The sequence below is a fragment of the Monomorium pharaonis genome, chromosome 9 (genome assembly GCF_013373865.1).
Source record: "Monomorium pharaonis isolate MP-MQ-018 chromosome 9, ASM1337386v2, whole genome shotgun sequence".
Taxonomy (NCBI): domain Eukaryota; kingdom Metazoa; phylum Arthropoda; class Insecta; order Hymenoptera; family Formicidae; genus Monomorium; species Monomorium pharaonis.
In genome coordinates this window covers 19,902,458-19,922,740 of record NC_050475.1, presented here as the reverse complement: position 1 = coordinate 19,922,740, position 20,283 = coordinate 19,902,458, and the positions used below count along the sequence as shown (strand labels likewise).

The following is a 20,283-nucleotide window of genomic DNA, read 5'->3' as shown; positions in this document are numbered from 1 at the left end:
TTTTCTCTCTTAAAATCAAATCTTAAAATAATTTTGTACAATCTGTTAATTTTTTAATTTAATTAAGTCTCTTCAATTTATGCATTTAAATATGTAAAATATTATACTTCTAAATTTTGACTGACAATGAATAAATGCTTTTATCAAGAAATTTAATCAAATTGAAAAATTTAGTTATTAAATTAACAGCTTTTTCTCGGTGCATTAAAAATAATAATCACGTTAAAAAATGCTCAAGCTGATTGCTAGAATATCAAAACTTTTTGTAGCATTGCTCATCATGTTTGAACGTCCTTCATTATTTTGATGATCCATTAATAAAATTATTTTCTCGTGCCATTTTCTCGATGAAAATCGTTCGATCGTCAGTGGATTACGATCGATAGCAATATAGTTCTACGCGTTACACGCGGAACACGATAAAATTATTGATTCCGTCACCGTCGTTCGAGTTCGTGCGCCGAGGCAACTGTGGAGAATAGACGAGACGCGATTTCGCGAGAGACAGCGATCGGCGAGGACCATCATCCTCTCACGAACGAGGGGTGCATACACCTCCTCTCGCGGGCGCGTCTCGCGACGGAGACACATAAAACTCATACTAACTCACATCGATCTGGCCAGAGGAGGGCGCGTAAAGCTCCGGGGGGGAGGAATGGGGGAGGAGAAGGGTAGCAGTGTGTGCGGTCAAGCCGGCGGAGACGCGCGAGCGCACACGCGAATTCACTTCCAAACCCGCTCATTTCGGGACCGCAAAACGCAGGCGCATTGAACGGTTATCGTATCGCGAGATTCGAGGGGGAGGTGGCGGAGATTACCCGCCCCTCTACGACCCCTCGTCGGTCGTCGCTCCCACCCCCCTGTCGTGCATCCCGCGGGTCCTCTCATTCCCATTCCGATGTTCCCTCGTTCATCCAGTCTTTCACCCAGTCGCTCTCTTTCTCGCTCGCATTCGCTCTCTCTTCTTCCGTTTCGATCCCTCAACTCGTCCCCCAAACTCCGTCCCTCCCGGTCGGCCGCTGATACCGAACGTGCGTACGCTTGCGTACACGTCGTTACTACTTACTACTACGCTTTACTACTGACACTCGCGTACTACTACGTACAGTGGCGTATCGACGACCTTTCGCCCCGACCTTCGCCCCGCGAGCAACCGCGAGATTTCTTCCTGGGAATTTTCGGAAGGGAGGGAGGCGCGCACACCGCGACGACGCGATTTATGCACGCTATTTCCTCCCGACTTCCTCGCGAAGTTACCACTGCAGTGCGCACCGCATCTCGATTGCGAGTTGTTACGTATCTATTTTATTTATTAGCCTCCACAATCTCTCAGTTCCCTTCACTGAAATTCTATCTAACTGTCGGGTCCCCTTCTTCAAATTGAAAGCGACGGATAAAGTATTCTTCTTTTTTTGAGGGGGAGGGAAGTAATAGAAATTTAATTCAATCCTCACTAAAATTTAAAAAAAAATAGCATAAAATAATATGACACATTCTCGTGGGTATAATTGCATTTATAAAATTTGTAATTAAAAAGTTTTGCTTAAAATCAAATTTATCTCTGTGAAAGTAGGACGTACCGTTATCAAATTATCCCAGGCGTTGCAGCGTTGCGAAATTCGATGTAACATTACAAGGGGTTAAAAGCAGAAATCACTTTTTCATATATCGTAGTCTTATCTCGCGGTTTTCTATTTCTGAAAGGATTTCTGGGTTGACTAACGAAAAGTCATGGTTGAAAATATTCGTGCCAAATTGAAACGGCGACCGGGGGTAAATCGGCCACTATGGATTTGATTGGGATATATTTCTGGACCGTGTGCCAAGCTTTGCCCTCATTCCTCAATCTTAACTCCTTAAGTAAAACTTTATTTTCTGCTTGGTTGTGAGTGTGATTTTTTTCGCAATTTCCTCGCAAAAGTAATTTATTTAAGAGATATAAAGATTAATGAAGTGTATAAATTCGATAATGAGATCTTAATCGAGTTATAGTCTTTCATTCACGACGTAAGTGTATTTTCCATATTTAAGAATAAATTTGAGAATTGCAGGCAAATCATTAATTACGGTTTTTTCTCAAGAAACGTTCATCCATCACGTTAGTGACACATCGTTATTGTTTTCCGCGTGCGCTTCACGTATATTTCGATTTGCATCAAAAGTAAAGATCTTTAACTAGTCGCACTAGATGTACGCCGTGTAGGTACATCTAGCAAAACTCACGTCCACGAACTTTCCATCCCCGTAGCGGGAAACACGAAAGCGGAGCACGAATTTAGTACCCGTTGTCAAAAGTTGCACAATATCCATGCTGCCACTTTGCCAGCGAGTAACTCGACAATACGAGAGTTTGGGGCGCGCACGTTTCGGGGTTTGCCGCGTAGGTCGGGAAACATTAAATTCGAGGGACCCTTCTGCAGAGCAGATTACCGTTGACTTGTGCCCTCTCCCCCTTTCACCCCCCCCCTCCCTTCTCTCACCGTGTGGAAGACGTAAATTTGCGAGAATGGTCGGTAGGCCGCGTTTACATCGGTGTTTACAATTATATCTGGCAGGGATATTAAGAGGCGACCTAATGGGGCAAGGGCCGATGAATGATGGCCATTTGGCCATTATTCATCGCGCTTCCACCGTTATCGCGAAAGCGCAAACTGCAGAATGGAAAGACGTGATTTAATTTCACGCTGCCGAGATAAGATCGATTACTCTACGATACGGTATTAATAACGTTACTATTATGTAGTGGCCCGGATCTAAAGCCGGAATTCTAAGTTTGGATGTAAACGTTAAAGGTAAACGTAACGTTCAAATATTAAGGTTTGCGATAATTGTGAGAATTCTCATCCTAAACAAAATCCATTTTTTTCAAACGACTTTTCACAATAAATATAGACACACCGTGACAAGTGATATTCGTACAATTGAAGAACTCCCTTTAAATATAATTCATAAGTAGTACATAATTTATAATTTTCTTCACCCTAAAATATACGTATAGTAACGGCACGTATACAAGTAGTACGGAAATTCGTCGTATAAAGAAATTAATTTTTCCTCGCATTAAGAATCCGGCACATCGTGAGTTTCCGCCCACTTAATAATATAGGCGAGTGTACGAAAAGAAGAAAAAAAAGAGGAGGAGAAAAAGAGAGAGAGAGAGAGAGAGAGAGAGAGAAGGGTAGAAGCACCGAGGGTAGAAAAAACATTGCGGATTAAATTGGAGGCGGAAGGTGTGCGTGGTGCGCGGCATTAATATACCATGCATACGCCATTACAACATTCTCTGCGAGGTCCACGCGTTACAACGCGTTACTACTACTACTACTACTACTACTATTACTACTACCACCACCACCTACGTTACATTGTCACCATCGTCCATTACGCTCGCGCCGCCGTACTCCTCGCGCGTTTGGTGGGGAAGAATCCGGTCGTCCGTCCGTCCGTTCCCCTACCTCATAAATCATCGCGATGGGCATCCACGTAGGTCACTAGATACGTCGGCGAAATAGCGATGGGGGTGAGCAGAAGGGTGGCTGACCGAGAGGAGAGTTGAGAGGAGCGGGAGAAGGAGAAGAAGAGCGATCGTTCGTTTCGAGAGGTCGTGATTCTCGAAGCGGATGTACGTTCGAGAATCGCCGCGGTCCAGATTATCGTAATGACCATTAATAAATGCCCGCGGAAATAGATGGATTATATTGACGATGGAAATCGATTTCTTTCGTAGGTGGCGAGGTCTTCATACCTACCGAGGTAAATTTTCGCCCGCGGGCCTTATCGCTGCTTATTATCAGCGAAGGTTTCAGCGAGATCAACTTTCAGCTTGTGACCTTTGATGTTACCGATTACACGATATTACTTTGCTAAAAACGACGTCGTTATTGATCATTGGCCTTTTTCGCCCCTTCAAGAGACGAGGATAAAGTGAAGCAATTAACATGAAGAGAAAATATAGTTAAAAAAAGGACCTTCGAGAGAGATATTTCTCGTATTTGTCATTTTTCTATACTGAGCTACTCCCTGCACGTTCGTTTTGATACTTCGTTTCTCGATGAGAAAAACAGCGTAAGTTTGCCGTTGAATGAAAATATTATTGCACATTCGATATCGGGCGATCTTCACCCGCTCAATGCTCGCGCTTGTCGTGACGTCCTACGAAGAGGTGGCCCTCCGGCTGGAAAACGACTCGCATTATGTCAACGCGAAAGAGGACGATGATATAGACTACTTCGGAAAGTGCATTACCGGCGTTTCTCGCGTTTGTTCCTCGCCCCGGGCTTATTTATCGCTCCGGGGGCCGAGTCGCGTTGCTGGCTTCAAGTCGCAGCTGCCGTCTGTAATGGAGTTGCGTACCGACGCGACGGCGCGCCGTCGTATGTGGAGCAAGAAGTTGGACGAAGATGGTGGCAAGGGGAGGAAGGTGAGGCAGCGGAAAGCAGTAGCCGACTTGAGAACAGACGTGATGGAGGGATGAAGAACCTCGGGAAAAAGTAAATACACCGTGCACATCGAGCGTGCGGAAAGCTGCGCGGAATGGAGCGCGCAAAAAGAACGAACGCCCTTTAGGCGGCAAGAGGGCCGGGGAACGGGGAGAGAGGGTATGACTCACTCGAGAAGCACGCGAGATGACACGTGAAATGACACGAGAATATGCGATGTGCAAACTGATATCGCGCAACGGGGAAACGAGTAAGGAAAGATGCAGCGATAAAACAAGGGGGGAGAAAGCGAGTGAGTGGAGGGGAGGAGGGGGGAGAAGGGAGGAGATACACGCGGAAATAACCCGGGACATTACCGTGGTAGAAGAAACCGGACGACCGGGGCGACACTTTGATGTATGGAGGGTGAAACGCGAGGGCGCGAGTACAGATCAGAAAGAAATCCACTCTCGCGGATCGCAAAAATCCGTCGTACCGAGAGGGGGGAAAAAAAGTGCGAACGCAAGGTTGCCGCTGTCGTACGAGGTGAGAGGTCGGAGGAGAGAATCCGCGCGACCGCTGACACCCGTAAGTGGAGTGGCAGCGAGCGCAATAAGAAGTAAGCGAAACGGGGAAAATCCAATTGAGGGGAACCGGCACTGCGCGCGCGGGTAAAGACGGAACGCGAGTTCTTAGGCTAAGGGAGGAGAAAAAAAGAGAGAGAGAGAGAGAGAGAGAGAGAGAGAGAAAGTGGGCGCGAACGAAGAAGAGGAAACGGGAGCGTGAAGAAAAAAAAGGAAGAAGAAGAATTGGAAGACATGCGCGAGAGACGAGAGGAGCATGAAAAGCGCCGTTTAAGGGACACAAAGACAGACGATTGCGTACAGTAAAGAAAAATGGTGAGAAACGCGAAGATAAATAACAGAAAAGAAGGAAAAAAGGGGGCTTAGTGCACACAGAAAGAGAATTTATGCATGGAGCTACGCGTCGGTCACTTCAAAGATGAGCACCCGAAAGAAAAACGGGACGGGATAGGCTGGCGAGAGGTGACCGTGCGTAATTCAGTCCGTAAAGTAAAAAGGCGTGAACGAGATTGCCGAAACACTGGAAAATACCTTCCTGTGGAAAGAGAGATAGAGGGGGGAAGGGGGTGGAACGTACACTTTGAGGGGGACCACGAATAGCGAAGAGTCAGGAAGCACTTCCTGGTCCTCGGGGATGGACCAGAGGAAAGGGGGACAAAGACGGAGAGCTAGAAGGACAGCGCAGGTTGGAAGGACCGGAATAATGAGAAAAGAGGATGGCGTGGAAAGGAGAGGCGAGCGCGACGGAGAGAAATCGAGTGGGCACGCGGAGGATAAGGAGGCGGTGAGGGTGGCGGAGCGCCACGTTGGAGGTACGCTGCCAGGTAGTAGGAGCGCGCTCGAGCGCGTAGGATGAGGCGGAAGAGGGCGAAGTGAGACAGACCGAGCGAGGAGCGCGGTGAGATGGGGTAACGTCGGGGTGAAAAGAGAGAGCGGGGAGGGGGGGGAGGGCACGTTGAGGGAGGGTGTGAGGTGACGTCACGCCGGGTCGATACTCACTCATACTACTCCTCCGGCGTGCGGCGACACGGTAACCCCTCGGCGATGGCGCACGCGCGCCTTTTACCCCTTACTCGCACCGCCGATACTCGTACTCGCTCCTGAACGCCGCTTCCCGCCATATTAGCCACCATGGGGTAGGCGAGAATGTGCGACAGGGGTGATTCGGGGTGCTTCTTCTTCCGCAAGGTAACCCGCGCGCTTTCTCTCTTTCTCTTACTCTCTTTGTCTGTCGCTCACTTGTATCCGCTTTCTCATTATGCGTCTGTCTATTTATTATTGTCTCACTCTGTCGCACTCATTTCCTCATCGGACACCTACACCTAATCATCCTACGCGCGCCCTTTTGCACCGTTCGCCGGTCACGTGAAATCGCCGAGAAGGGACTGGTGGTCTGCACTCGAGAGAGAGACAGGTCATAAAGGAGGAAGACCTGCCGGCCGGCGTCTTCTTGAACGGTGCTGGCCGAGGAGGACTATCGCGCACGTATGGGACCGCCGCGACGGGGTAGCGCGACACGCGCGGTGGCGTTCGCCCGGCAGCCGGGTGAGACCGAGAGACGGAACGAGAAGACGGACGGAGCACGGGGGTGGTGGGCTACCGGCAGGAAGGGCGGCAAGGAGCCCCAGGAGCCGCAGCCGCCGCCGCCGCCGCCGCCGTCGACGAGCGACAGGGGCTGCAAATCGGCCGCGGCAGCGTGGATGTCCCTGCTGTCGCTCTGCGACCGGATGTGCGGCACTGCCGCGTGGCTCGTTCCGGTCACATGCCTCCGCGGGGTGCGTTTTTCCCACGGTTCACCTTTTGTGCTTGAGTTTCTTGCGCCTTTGGCGTCGCGAATCGACCGTTAAGTCACGTTGACAGGTGGAATGAGGATTTGCTCGAGGTGCGCGCGCGCAATCGGTTGAAGGCTCCATTGTTGGCTCCCGCAAAAATTTTGGTGCCCGTAAGGACCCCCCTCCCCCCCCCCCCGCCTCGTAGGTATCTCCTGGCACCACAGTTAACGACGAGTGGGCGCGAAGATTTACGGTGATTCTCGTGACGACGTTAGCGTGACAGGTGGATGAGCTCGCTCGCGGCGCGCGTGGCCCTCGATAAGGGTGCGTTTTTCTCAATAGTCTCGGTGAGGTGAGACTATTGAGAATCCACGGCCAAAATCACGGTCAACGAGCGCGAGGATTTACGGCTGGTGCTTGTACGTTGTCAAAGTGACAAATTGATGAGTTTCCGCGAGACGCCGCGCACTTCGTTAGGGGACTCTCCCCTCCCCCTCTCCCCTTGAAAAGATCTCGACGGAGCTTTACATTCACACGTCGCGTTTGTCTCGAATAAAAAGAGTGCCATTCTAGATGGTCTCTTCTGATGAATTCGGTAACTTTATTGCGGCTCATATAATCGTGCTAATTGAGATTAACGTGAGATACTCAAGAGATAGAAGCACAAGTTCAAGTGCGTGTAACTTTTGTCATTTATTTTATCAGACGTGTTTGACAGCAATTTTATCGCTCGATATTAATGATTAACGATCGGAACTTTTTTAATCTGATTTGTTCTTAGTGCAATGGATAGAAATTATTAACAAATTTTAAAAGTACTTGTTTTTGATCCGTCAAATGCATTTTGAATAAATTCAGTGTGACTACAGAAATTTTTACTTTAGAACACTATGTCGTGCTTGCCATATTTCTTTGAGAGAATTGTTTCTTTCCTTTTATAAGTCAATAAATTTTTTTGTTATATTAAATTTGTTCAATGTACAAGTAATTAATAAGATAGAATATTCCTGAATTATTTAAATAATTCTTCAATTAAAGGTAGATTTGATTTACAAAATCTTTAAAAATAAATAAATAATTAAATTATTAATACTATTAATAAAATGAGTAAATCCGTTATCAGTCACTCACCATTATCATAATTACACGACTTTTTAAAATAGTGTAGTCCTATATGACATAAGATGTGGGAACGCCAAGTTACGTAATTGCCAATGGAGTATGCGACATGTGTAGCTGACCCGCGACATATGTACTTTGGTTGCTGTGGTTATCATTGATCTAGACCCTGACTAATCCACTTTCAATAATGGGATACCACTATGGACGTTCAAATTTTCTCGAGATCGCATGTCATTGTCCGCAATCGCGTTACACTTCGACGACCGAATTTACGCGACCGTCATTTTCATTTGTCGTTTCGTTTAATAGTCACTTTAGAATTGGCCCAACTGAATGGCGAAAATAATCAGTTATTGTTTTGCAGGAGGGCCGGGGGGAAGTGACAGACATAAGCGCAAGTCCTGGGAGGCAGGCACCTGCCAACCAGTTGCGCCCCAAGGAACCACCCCCCATGGTCATTCAAGGAGACTTCAGGAAGGTAGTGGCGACACTTCATTAACTCGTTGCCGACACAATGGACGAATTTAGTGCTCGTTGTGTCGGCAAACTTCAATTGCCGGACAACACGACGATGGATTCCGACACCCGGGACCCTATTGTGTTGTTCGTGAAGCTGTCTCGGCGACTAGCAGAAACGTATTGGCGCTTGCCACGCATTGTTCACGTAATCTGATCGCTATTATATTAAACATGCCAAATTTAAATTAAATTTGACGTCCTCGATCCATCCGTGAACAAGTAAAGTGATTGTAATAAAACAGCGAGACGCCTTACCAATCTATTATTATTACAAAGGAGTAGCTAGAAATTAATTCCTATGTGTACGCTTATTTTTTAGAAGTAGAAAGATTTTATAATTAATAAAATCCTATATGTTTTAGTATTACTTAATAGATCAATGTATTATTTCTATGTTGCATTTAAAAAATGTAAAACTAATGAAAAGCATTGCTTTCATCGCCGAGACAGTTTCACCGGTCGGAAATCGCGATGACGAAACCGCGTTACGTGTTCCCTGAAACGGTGGGACCTATCGTTGCAGGTGAGCGGGATCAGTACAGAGATCTTCAAGCAGATCGAGACTGTCGAAAACGATCATGACGCATCGACAGCGGCGGCTCTCGAAGCTGTTGAGCGGAGAGGCGAGATGGTCGTGCGTGTCATCGAGCCTCGGCAAATGGGTAGACAGGCTTCCGAGGCGGCGAAAAAATTTATTGCTATGCAGGTACGTTTATCGATGGGCCGGATCTGCTACCGACAGATTGCGATTCATTTATGCGTTGGAACACGTAATACCTTGTCGTGAATTAGCACTACGCGTAATTCTTTCATTATGATTCACACATTAACACCCCCGTTTATCATATATATATATATATATATCTCTTTTCCATATAATTCAATAACAGAATATTATTGAAATTTTGCAATATTTTGTCGTTTTTGCTGTACTATTGTTCGGAAAAATGCACGAACATTTACTATATTGCTGAATTATATAGATTTAGTTTCAGAGATTCGCTAAAATCCAATATAAAACAGCATGCGTAATATTTTAACGTTAAACACGAATAAAATTAAAATTAAAATTAGACGGATTGCAATACATCTCTTAATTTAATTGTCTTTGTTACGTTTGTCGACGATTGTGAAGAAACCGTTGTCAAAACTACCGAGCAAATTATTCGGAGATCGCGAGATAATATTTTTAGCGAATTAAACTTGCCTTTTGTCACGGAGCTAGACGAGCGGAGCAAGTGTAACAATCCGCTCGCACCGCGGCCCCCGGGTCCGGGGGAGAAAATTATTTTCACGACAACGAAGCAATTTTGCGCAGCGTAATTTTCACCCGCGCACGAACGCTGTGAAATATCTCGACGAGCACGAATTAAGAAAGTTTCGCCGGCGATCTACGTTTCAGGATCCTAAGCATCCCATCCACTTCGTCGAGATAATCAAACGACCGGGACAGACCCTCGGCCTCTACATACGCGAGGGCAACGGCATCGACAGGAACGACGGAGTCTTTATCTCCAGGATAGCCCTGGAGACCGCCGTGTACAACAGCGGCTGCTTGAAAGTGAGTATTTCTCGCTCCGTCCGGCTCGTGGTGCTCGCGCGCTGTCGCGCAGGGGGACGCGACGACAGTGAGAAACCGACGACCGACGCGACGACGGAGGAAACGACGGTGCGAGAATCGAGACACTCACATCCCCCTGAATCGTCCCCTCGCCTTCCTTTTGCCAGGCGACAGCTTAATTGCCGCCAGTTCCTCGGAACGAGCTCGGAGCAGCCATTTAGGATTGGGTATCTATTTCGAGAAAAAGAAAGAGAGATAGAGAGAGAGAGAGAGAGAGAGAGAAGAGACGACGGGGGGCGGTGAGAACGCGCCGAATTAAATTTATCCTTTTGCACCTTGACATTTCGCGGGTCTCGGGCATCGATCGATCCCGTATTCGGGAGAGGGATACTTATTTATCCTTCCGTTCGCCGCCGGTTTCCTTCATTTCTCGTCTTTATCGACTCCCGTCCGTCAGTTACCATGCATTTGCACGTGCAGGTAGGTGACGAGATCCTGGCGGTGAATCTGGTCGATGTGACGCACATGAGCCTGGACGATGTCGTGATCATCATGTCGATACCAAGGCGACTCGTCCTGGCCACGAGGCACGGCCCGCATCAGCCGGTCTCCCATAGCCGCCAGAATGAGCACAAGGCGCCGCCCGTGGTAGTCATCAAGAGGGAATTGAACGAGGACGAGAATGACCACGCGACAAGTAATCACGTCAGGTATGATCTCGGAAACCGGTTTCTACGTTATCTGCTGCTCGAATTAATGATCCATCTCGCAAATTGCATTGGTTATTTCAAGACACCGCGTGGATGGCTTCATCGTTGACGTCATTGCAAACTTTTTTTTTATCTTTCTTCTTCGATCAGAACAGATGTTCATTGAGATTGTAAATTGATTGTTAACGATGAAAAGCCGGTATTTCATGGAGAACGCAATCCTCCAATTATAACAACGGTACTAACGTCACTCCCGATATTTGACATCGAGACAATTTAAGGCGTACAATCACGCGTACAATTCCTACAAAGTGAATTGGAATTGGAAATGTGTTGATACTTTTGTACTTTTATTCATACTTAAAAATTTAAAGTTATTTAAATTAATTAAATTATACACACATAAGAGCTATGCAAACGGTATTGTATTTTTATTTATTTGATATTACTAAAAATTAAATTATTTTAAGAAATAATAACAAAAATCCCATTTTTTTATACTTTAAATACTCCAAATGATTTATACAAGTCATTTTATTGCGATTCTAAGTTTATTGTTAGTTTGCGAATTTTGTTTGTTTACAGAACAACTAATTTCTAAATCATAATGACACTTTACGTGAAACATCTTGAAACACTTATACAAAAAAATTAGAATTTTATCATCAGATTTCCAAATATCATTCTTAATTTTACTTAGAATACACATTGCCACTTCCGATTGAAATAATTTTTAATCCAAGTACAAAATCGCGATCAAATTTTCAAAATATCAAGATAATAAACTCTTATTATTAGAGGCTTCGAATAATACACGGAGGTCGCTTTTTCATGTGCAGAGATGGAGCTAGCCGTAGACGAGGTGACGGGCGCGAAATGTTGCCGTCGCGATCGAGACTCGGTCTCACGGGTTTGGGATCGAGCCAGGATCTCGGATCGAGCAACGGCGATCTGTATTACAATTCACGACCGGAGGGCCACTGGTCCTACCAACCGCCACCACCGCCGGTCATCACGCACCAGCCGAAACCTTCGTCGACGCAACACTTTCAGCCGTATGAGCGCGGTTATCCGAAGACGTTGGAGAGCCTGGCCGAAAAAGTAAGTCTTGCGCGATGCCTCGAGCGCCGAAATACGGAAATCCTAACGCGGGTCGAGATCCATCAAAACGACGGAAAGTGTCGCCGAAGAGCAAATCGTTCTTCAGGAGTTTATGTTAAGAATTGAAAAATAAAACCTTTTTTTTTTTTAATTTTAGCATCAAATTAAATCAATGACTATTAATATATGATATAGATATCAGTCATTAAGTATAAAAATAATCCAATAGTATTCCTTCTTCTTGTACTGAGTTTTCAATTTCAATAAAGTGATAATTTCCCAACAATGAATAACGCAAGAAAATTATAATTTCATGTTAATTGCCGACATTAACTTTTTCGAAACAGACATCGATTATGTGTGATCTCGGCCCGATGTAGTTGACGCATAGATGTTCTAGACGATGTGGATCGAGCACCATTTCACACCTGTCTGCACCAATTCGATACTCGTTTGCCCTTCACTGTCTCCAATGAACGCTATTTTATTACTGAAGTAAAGTGGTGAACTCGTGGCAATGTCTCGGGACACTTGCTGTCGCGATCTCCGTGTCATTCGGATTGTCGGATTCGAGAAGGATAATTCGCAAAATAATTGATCGACGCGTGCGCGTTGCGCGAAACGGGAAATTAAAAAAGGAAAGAGTATATGAAAACCGCGTATCTCTCTCATTCTTTTCTCTCTTTTATAACGATCAAAATCACGTCGCTCGCATAAAATGTCGACTCTTTGCAAGTTTGCACGGTGTATCGGATTTCTGTCCCGATGATCCCGAAAGCAAACACGTCGCGAGAACGAATGTCTGACAATTTCGACGAGTGCATCTCCGAACGACGCGGAGCGTCGCCGATCCGCTCTCGCGTATCGACCACACGTGCTTCAAATGACTAATCGGTTCTATGAATGAATGCTACATTGAAATTAACCAGGATTTTACAAAGGTAAAGACAACACAAACTCTATCTTGATATCTAGACTTGTGTATGATTGCAATTTTTTGTATAATGCCTCTAATGGACGAGTAACATAAATATATTCTTCCTCCCTGTCGTGTATATTTGGCGACGAACGAATGCGCGAGTGCATCCGCCCATGCAACGCCTTCTCAGCTTCTTAAAAAATTCAAAGTACATTCTTTCATTCTTCTCGACGTTAATTTTGAAATAAGGCCGGAGATCGAACCAGTAAAATATGCATTTTTTCATTAAAAATACTAACTTTTAATGTGACAAATTATACATATCTTTTTCTTCATTAAGTACCTAATGAACAAATCGCGAAATAATTCAATGATAATTAATAAATATAATTATTCATTAATTAGGTTAACTGATTTATTCTCTCCTTTCATTATGACAATTACAAAAGAGGTTGAAACTAAATTTTTGATATTGATAAAAAATTGATAAAAAGAAAATAGATTTTGCACTCGTGATAGAATAAATTATCCGGTAATAAAATGTGTTTAAGTTAAGAGTTAATAAATGAAATGATTACGGTGAAAAGGGGAATTTAAACCGCAAATAAGTGAAATGCTCAACCATATTCTCGACGGTGTACCAGTGCATTCGTTTAACGAGTTCTGCCTAGAAAAAACGTAATGCGAATTAACGGATATTTATGTGCGTTCTTAAACCGTAGTAGTCGCGTACACCTGCCGCTGTTTGCGACGTGAACCCTAACTTTATGTTTCCTTGTTGCAAGCTTGCTGTCCGTTTGTTCTTTCGATTGCGTTTTTTGTGCCTGTATACTGGATAACGTTAATCACTGTCGTGGCTAGCGTTATCGCGTTCGATCGATTATCGATTGCCAGCAACTTTGTTCAGCATTGTTTTTTACAAAGTAGATTATAAACTTTAATAATTTATCAACGATTGAAAATTTTCATTAAATCTCATATTATATAACAAAAATTTTTTGCATACATTTAATTACACACAGATTATGATTTTCACATTTTTATAAAATATATCTATATTTGATTAAGGTTTTAGTATTTTTTTAAATATATTAATCTATTTTTAAATCAGAGTTTGTGTAGATGAAGCATATTATAAGCGTCAAACATACATGGCTATAAAAAAGTAATCGATGTCATCGATCGATCGTAGAAGATGAGATATTATCGTTGTAATTGCCGTTGACGTTATTTTTTGCAAGAAATAAAATTGCGGAAATTATAGAATACAAAAGAATTATTAAATAATAATTAAGGAATAATTATTCATTAACCAAATTGTTTCTCTTGTTATAATCGTAAATATTGCTTAAGGTTAAATTTTGGTGTTAATAAAAAATTAATAAAGGAAAAAAAATTCTCACAGTCGCAGTAGCGACAATAACATATAAATCGCAATTATTGGGGGAAAAAAAAAACGTGGAATATTTGCGAATCACGGCGATCGGCAACTTTAAGATCTATCTAAGGAACATCCACGAATTATATTCAAAGGGTTCATGCAATCATGCGATTAGGTACACCCCTTCTACACGGGGCCCATGATGTCTTCGAACGGCAGCCGACGTATGTCGACGGGTGGCGGAATGCAATCAGTCGGCGGCAGATTGTCGGGCCAAACCACGCAGTCTACCCATTACGGCTATGGCCAGCACACCGGAAGCGGAAGGATCATGCCGAGGAGTGGTTCCGACCAGCACCTACCCCGAGTCGATTACACGAGCATCACGACGCCGGCGCGACATACCCTTCTTAGATCCAGCTTGAAATCAGGTATGTAATGAGTTTACCCATCATCGAACTTACCTATCATCTATCCTCTCTCTCTCACATTTCCTCTCCCCCCTCCCCCCCTCTCTTTCGCCTCTCAAGAAATTATGAACGGAAATTTCCTTAAGTAATAATTACTGTCTACACTAGGAAAAGTGTTTTGTTGCTATAATAAATAATTGAGTTAAAACGTATAAATACAATTTCTTTATTTACATGTATTTCGCAAAAGCAACTAAATTTCTTGTTATATAAAACAAAATGTAGTTGCTATTAAAAAACCTCAAGCTTTTGCTGAAAAGAGGTACTATAAATTTTGTTTTATAACATAACAAAAAATTTAATTTTGTTTCTGCAAAATGTAAGCGTTTGTGAGGTTGATATTTTCTGCCTATGATAATGAGTGCGTTTGTTGTGTCTGCGTGTATATTCTAACTGCATTGTGTCATTATTAGGTACGTCAGCATTACGTTACAACCCGAGGTACGGACAGACTGACGTAACGTCCGCCGCGCAGAGACAAGGACAATTTGGCACCCTGACGAGGCGGCATCGACCGTCGTTGGACTATGCCTCCGACACCGAGGCTACGTGCTCCAGTTCGCCGAAATCAGCGTATTACTATTATAGGCACAATATGAGCAATCCATCTCAGAGCAGCGCCGTGTCGCATTTAGCTACCCTATCGAGATCACAAATCGGTCAGAGTTCCTCAGGTAAGCTGAGACAATTGTCAAGTTTAATTAACGCGCTTTCTTAAAAGTTATTTCAACTTAATCGCGATTGGATATTTGGTTTCTATACCTTTTTGCGAAGTCAAATCGTAAGCGTCTGATTCTTCAACTTATATAACTTAGAGAAATCTATTTTGAAAGTACAGTGCTCTAGTTAATTAATCTGGGAAATATTGAGGCAACTATGTGAGCAATAAGCACTACGAAAGTTCAAAGGGGGTCACAGAGAATTGCAACAACTTTAAATTCAAAGCCTCTAAAGGTTGCACTTCTGTTTAAATCACAAGATTTTTTCCATAGGTTTAAGATCGAATTCACTACCACGAAGCGGTCGAACGTTGCCGCAGCAACCTGGTCTCAGGTCGGGCCTCAGCACGGTCGCGTCGGGCCTGATCGATCAAGAAGACAGCGACGGCGCTCTGTCGGCGCCGGAATTGCCTTCCATCAGGCGTGACAGAGGTAAGCCTCCAGATAATATCGATATGATAACCGGCAATGCAATAGGCCGCGGAGCTGTACTTAACGCTGAAATAACCGTGCCGATAAACAGGCAGGATACCATCCTCGCCGAGTGTATTCACGTCGGACGAGTACCGCGCCTGGCTAAGCCGCACGCCGAGCACCAGCGCCCTTTACGAGCAGATCAGAGCGACCACAAGTAGACCACCTCGTTACACATACAGCGCTGAGAATATTCACGCAGCCGTCAATCAGGTAAATGCGAGATCGCGATGAGCTCGGACAATCGATCGAATGCCGCTAATTTTGTTGTTTGTCACCGCGAATAATTACAAAATGATAGAGTTTGCCTAGCTCTTCCTGTTATTCCGTTATTACAAGTTCATTAGCTTGTATTCGATAAATAACTTCGAAACCGCAAATTGCTTAGGATAAAAGCGCACAGAAATAATGTAAAGCGCAAATATATAAAATGTATTTATACGTATAAATCTCTTTTTTTCTTCTATTCTTTTTCTCTTTAGCTTCATTTTTCAAATATCCGTTTCATTGGACAGTATAAATTAAAATTCGAAATAAACAGCTTAAATGACAATTCATCGAGGTTAAAAATAAGTTGATAATCCTGATGCTAGATAATCTAAGGATTAACTTAGCTGCTTAATTTTTAGACTGTCTCGTAAATTTAAATTATTAATTATTATATTACTTTTCGTAGACTTTTATCCAAGTTATATTATAATCTCATCTCGAACTTAATATGACGAAATATTACTAAATCATGCAGCATTTATCACGAATGCATGCTAATGAAGTGCTCTGTATCTCTTTCCGGGTGATGCAGGGTGATTACGGCAGTTACGGTGGGTACCGGCCGCTCTCGACCACGCTCGATCGACTGTCGACGAGATCGGCCTCGGCCCAGCAGGTCAATCTCGCGAATCTGAGAGCGTCGACGGCGATCAGCTCGACGTCCCATCGCGGTACAACGAATCCGAGGCCAGCCTCGGTGGCTTCGAGCGCGCGCACATCGCTGGCGGCCCAGAAAGCGTCGCTGACGAGCTCCGCGAGCCAACGGGCGACGTCGGTCAGGAGGCTCAGGAACCTGTTGGATTTGGAGTCCACGAGGAGCATACCTACCCCAACGCCTACCAGAACTCAGGGTCAAATACTGCTAGATATTAATCCTGCGGGTGATTAGACAGCCTGTCGCGTGTCTAATTTCATGAAATTAAGAATACTGACAAATTTTCTTTTGCTTCGCAGAGTTCCTCAAGTATAAAATAGAGAAGCCACCGACCGTGGGGACACCGAGCTCGACGAGTTCGCTTTTGAGCTCGCTCGGGGAAGCGGCCGGCGGCGATTTGGCAAGTGGCGTTAGCGGATTGTTATCGGTACATCTTTTGGCGGGGCGTGGCCTCCGATCGACCACGACCTCATCGGCTGCCACTACACCTTCCACCCCCTCAGGCCAGCCGAATTTAGGTGCGTTAAACGAAACAATTGCGTGCCTGCGCGTCGTTTCGAGATCGTCGAATATCGATAAAACAATTTTCCACACTTGTTCTACACACATCCCGCACATCAAAACATGTCGTAACTGCCACTTTTGGATATAAAAATTCTACATTGTGTCTCTCACAATGTCTAGCACAATACATTGGCAGTATATTGGCTAATATTGGCTAAACATTGGTTATATTGGGAGCACAATATTTAGCCAATATTTTCCCAATGCTATGGCAATACTAATCATATAATATTAGTCCAAATTGCATCCAAATTAGAATGCAATCAATGTCCCATACTACCTAATATTGATTTAATATTGGTCCGATATTAATTTGCAAAAAAAAAATTGCAGGTAGTTGCGGCTTGAGAGACTTGTATTGCGTACTGGAGTGCGACAGGGTGCACAAAGCGCGCACGGTAGTGCGAACTGGCGATTTAATGTTTGATTGGGATGAAACCTTCGAGCTGGACCTCGTAGGCAATCGACAGCTGGATCTGCTCGTTTACTCTTGGGACCCACAGTACAGGCATAAACTCTGTTACAAGGGATCGGTGCATTTAGCGAGCTTGCTAAAGGAGTCGCCTGAACATCAGCTTGCCGTCAAGGTTGAGCCACGTGGCACAATCTACTTAAAACTACGATACACCGACGCCCAACAAACTTTCCGTCGAAGGGGTCTGCCGGTCATATCATTAGCTACGAGGGTAGCGCCTCTCTTCGGGGTTGATTTGGATACAGTGGTAAGCACCTCTTTTATGACAAGTTATATCAATTTTGCATTTTTTAGTAAAAGTTGTACAGATTTAATATTTTCTAGTTTGATCCGTTTAAATCTTAAGATATGTAATAATTTTTTTGTTTCTAATAAAATAGGTAAGTCGAGAAACCAAGACTGGTGGAGTTCCCGGTGGAGTTTCTACAGCATTGGCGATGGGAATTCCGAACGTTCCAATTATCGTGTGGCGTTGCGTCGAAGAGGTGGAGAGAAGAGGACTTGACATTATCGGTAAGTATAGGCAACGTCGAACAAGCAACAACAAAAAACATCTCGAGTCGAGAGTATATGGGCAATAAAAACCATGCCTTATTTCGTGCAACAGGTTTGTATAGACTCTGCGGTTCGGCGACCAAGAAAAGGATACTTAGGGAAGCTTTCGAGAGGAACGCGCGGTCCGTGAATCTGTCGCCCGACAACGTGCCGGACATCAACGTCATCACCGGTAAAATGCTACAAAATACACAAGACCGTCCTGAGAAAAATCAGCAAGACAAATCAATCGTGATCATTTCTTTCAGGTGTACTGAAGGATTATTTACGAGAACTTCCGGAACCTCTTTTCACGAAGTGCCTCTACCAGATGATGGTCGACGCACTGGCCGTCTGTTTGCCGGACGATCCGCAGGGCAACGCTAAGCTTATGTTCAGTATACTAGATTGCCTGCCTAAGGTCAACAGAGTAAGTATCCGCGAGATTTTATTTTAAATGCGCATTGGCTACAGCCAGGAAAACTAAATATGACAAGCCTTTGATTATCAAATAGAGTTTGATAATATTCATCAAATGTTCAGTGAAGTAATGTCAATTAAAAATTATTTTACTTCTTTCTATGTATATACATTAATCCAATATTAGCATTATTTTACTTAATAGTTATTACTAAATTCTTTTTCTAAGTGTAATCAGATTCTAATCACGTGTATTAATGGTTAAATAGTGCACACTGATCTACTTGCTGGATCATCTGGCGATGGTAGTATCACAGTGCAATAAAATGTCACCGGCGAGTCTCGCCGTTTGCTTCGGTCCGGTATTGATGTTACACTCGGAAGAAACCGGTCCTCCAATGGATTTCCAACAACCGATTGCCGTGCTCAAATATCTGTTGGAGATTTGGCCAGTAAAGTCAGGTAATGTACTCGTTCTTCACGAATTTGCGTAAGACCCGCTCTCTCACGGACTTAAGTGAACGATATATCTTTACTCTATATCTCTAGATTTAATTTAACTTAATTTTGTTCTAATTATCATATTCCGATAACGCGGTTCATAGAATTGAAAAATGTATTTAATAAATGATATAAAAATATTATCAAGTACAAAGATCAGCTTCAACCACAAAATGGCATTTCTTTTCATTCTATTCATTTAATTATTATATTTGGGTTTAGTTACTGACGGGCGTTAAAAAAAAATATTGGCCAAGAGCCGCGTAATTAGTAGCTAATTTCACAGACAGTTCGGAAGACTTCTTCAGTCGTTTCAACACTTCCTCGAGTTACGCCAGTAGTCGAGCGCAGCAACAGTCAGCAGCATCTGCAGCAGGCGCAGCAGCAAGTGCAGCAGCAGCTGCAGCAACATGTGCAACTGCAGGGAACATTGGGACGCACCGGGCTGCCTTGGCAGCAGCCACCCTCACTTCATCATCAACCGCCCCAAACTACGGCAGCCGCAATCCTCGGACCCTCCATTCGTCCTCCTCCACCACCGGTCAAGCCTCGACAGGTAGACTGCCAGTACATGTGCCTTCCTCGCACGATTCGAACGATTTGTTGTCGGGGGAATGTTAACTCTAAACAGTATACGAGCAAGCTCTGATCTTTTTCTTCGTTATGAATGGTTCACTGAATCACAAATGTTTACAAAATTATTTACCTATAAAGTGTCCATGAAAATTTAAACTCAGTAAATGTAGGAAAATGTTAAAGACTTTAAGGATAGGCGACTAATAATATCATTAATAATGCACTAGAGTCTGTCTCCTCGATACTTTTAAGCAAGTAATGCATTTTATACTGTTTAGGGTCAACTGCATTGATTTTTCTGGTTCCCGTGAATTTAAGTGCTTGCCTGTGAGTAATTCAAAACTTTGAAACCAGAAAAATCGATCGCCAAACATTCTGAACGTATATACTCAGTTTTTCTCCATTCTCGCTTCTTCTCGTATCTTATGCATATTGAAACGTTGTTGAACAGCATGGTAGGCAAAGTATCAATTCTACTTCTCCTTTATTCGCTTCGCAATAACCTCGATCGCGGCGCGCTTTCACGAAGCCGAATCTA

At 44.0% G+C, this 20,283-nt stretch overlaps 2 protein-coding genes across 15 annotated transcripts in view; one reads left to right on the top strand and one right to left on the bottom strand.

Annotated features, from left to right (window-relative positions):
* The window catches only part of LOC105836723 (ATP-binding cassette sub-family F member 2), a 54,901-nt gene extending 48,819 nt beyond the window's left edge, over positions 1–6,082 (bottom strand). The window contains exon 1 of the mRNA XM_036292317.1: positions 6,002–6,082. The gene's annotated coding sequence lies outside the window, so the exon portion shown is untranslated. The remainder of the gene's footprint in view (positions 1–6,001) is intronic.
* LOC105836714 (rho GTPase-activating protein 100F) overlaps positions 1–20,283 on the top strand; it is a 73,086-nt gene that overhangs the window by 37,983 nt on the left and 14,820 nt on the right. For 6 of the 14 annotated variants that reach the window (XM_036292312.1, XM_012680936.3, XM_036292313.1 and 3 more), the window contains exons 4-21: positions 8,261–8,374; positions 8,939–9,121; positions 9,818–9,976; positions 10,457–10,686; positions 11,526–11,787; positions 12,717–12,728; positions 14,263–14,518; positions 14,971–15,231; positions 15,550–15,708; positions 15,800–15,963; positions 16,553–16,901; positions 16,975–17,193; positions 17,573–17,961; positions 18,095–18,227; positions 18,322–18,441; positions 18,518–18,678; positions 18,938–19,130; positions 19,460–19,725. In XM_036292312.1, coding sequence (XP_036148205.1) covers positions 8,261–8,374; positions 8,939–9,121; positions 9,818–9,976; positions 10,457–10,686; positions 11,526–11,787; positions 12,717–12,728; positions 14,263–14,518; positions 14,971–15,231; positions 15,550–15,708; positions 15,800–15,963; positions 16,553–16,901; positions 16,975–17,193; positions 17,573–17,961; positions 18,095–18,227; positions 18,322–18,441; positions 18,518–18,678; positions 18,938–19,130; positions 19,460–19,725 — 3,630 coding nt within the window. The other 8 variants (XM_036292306.1, XM_036292316.1, XM_012680942.3 and 5 more) reach the window with 8 other exon arrangements.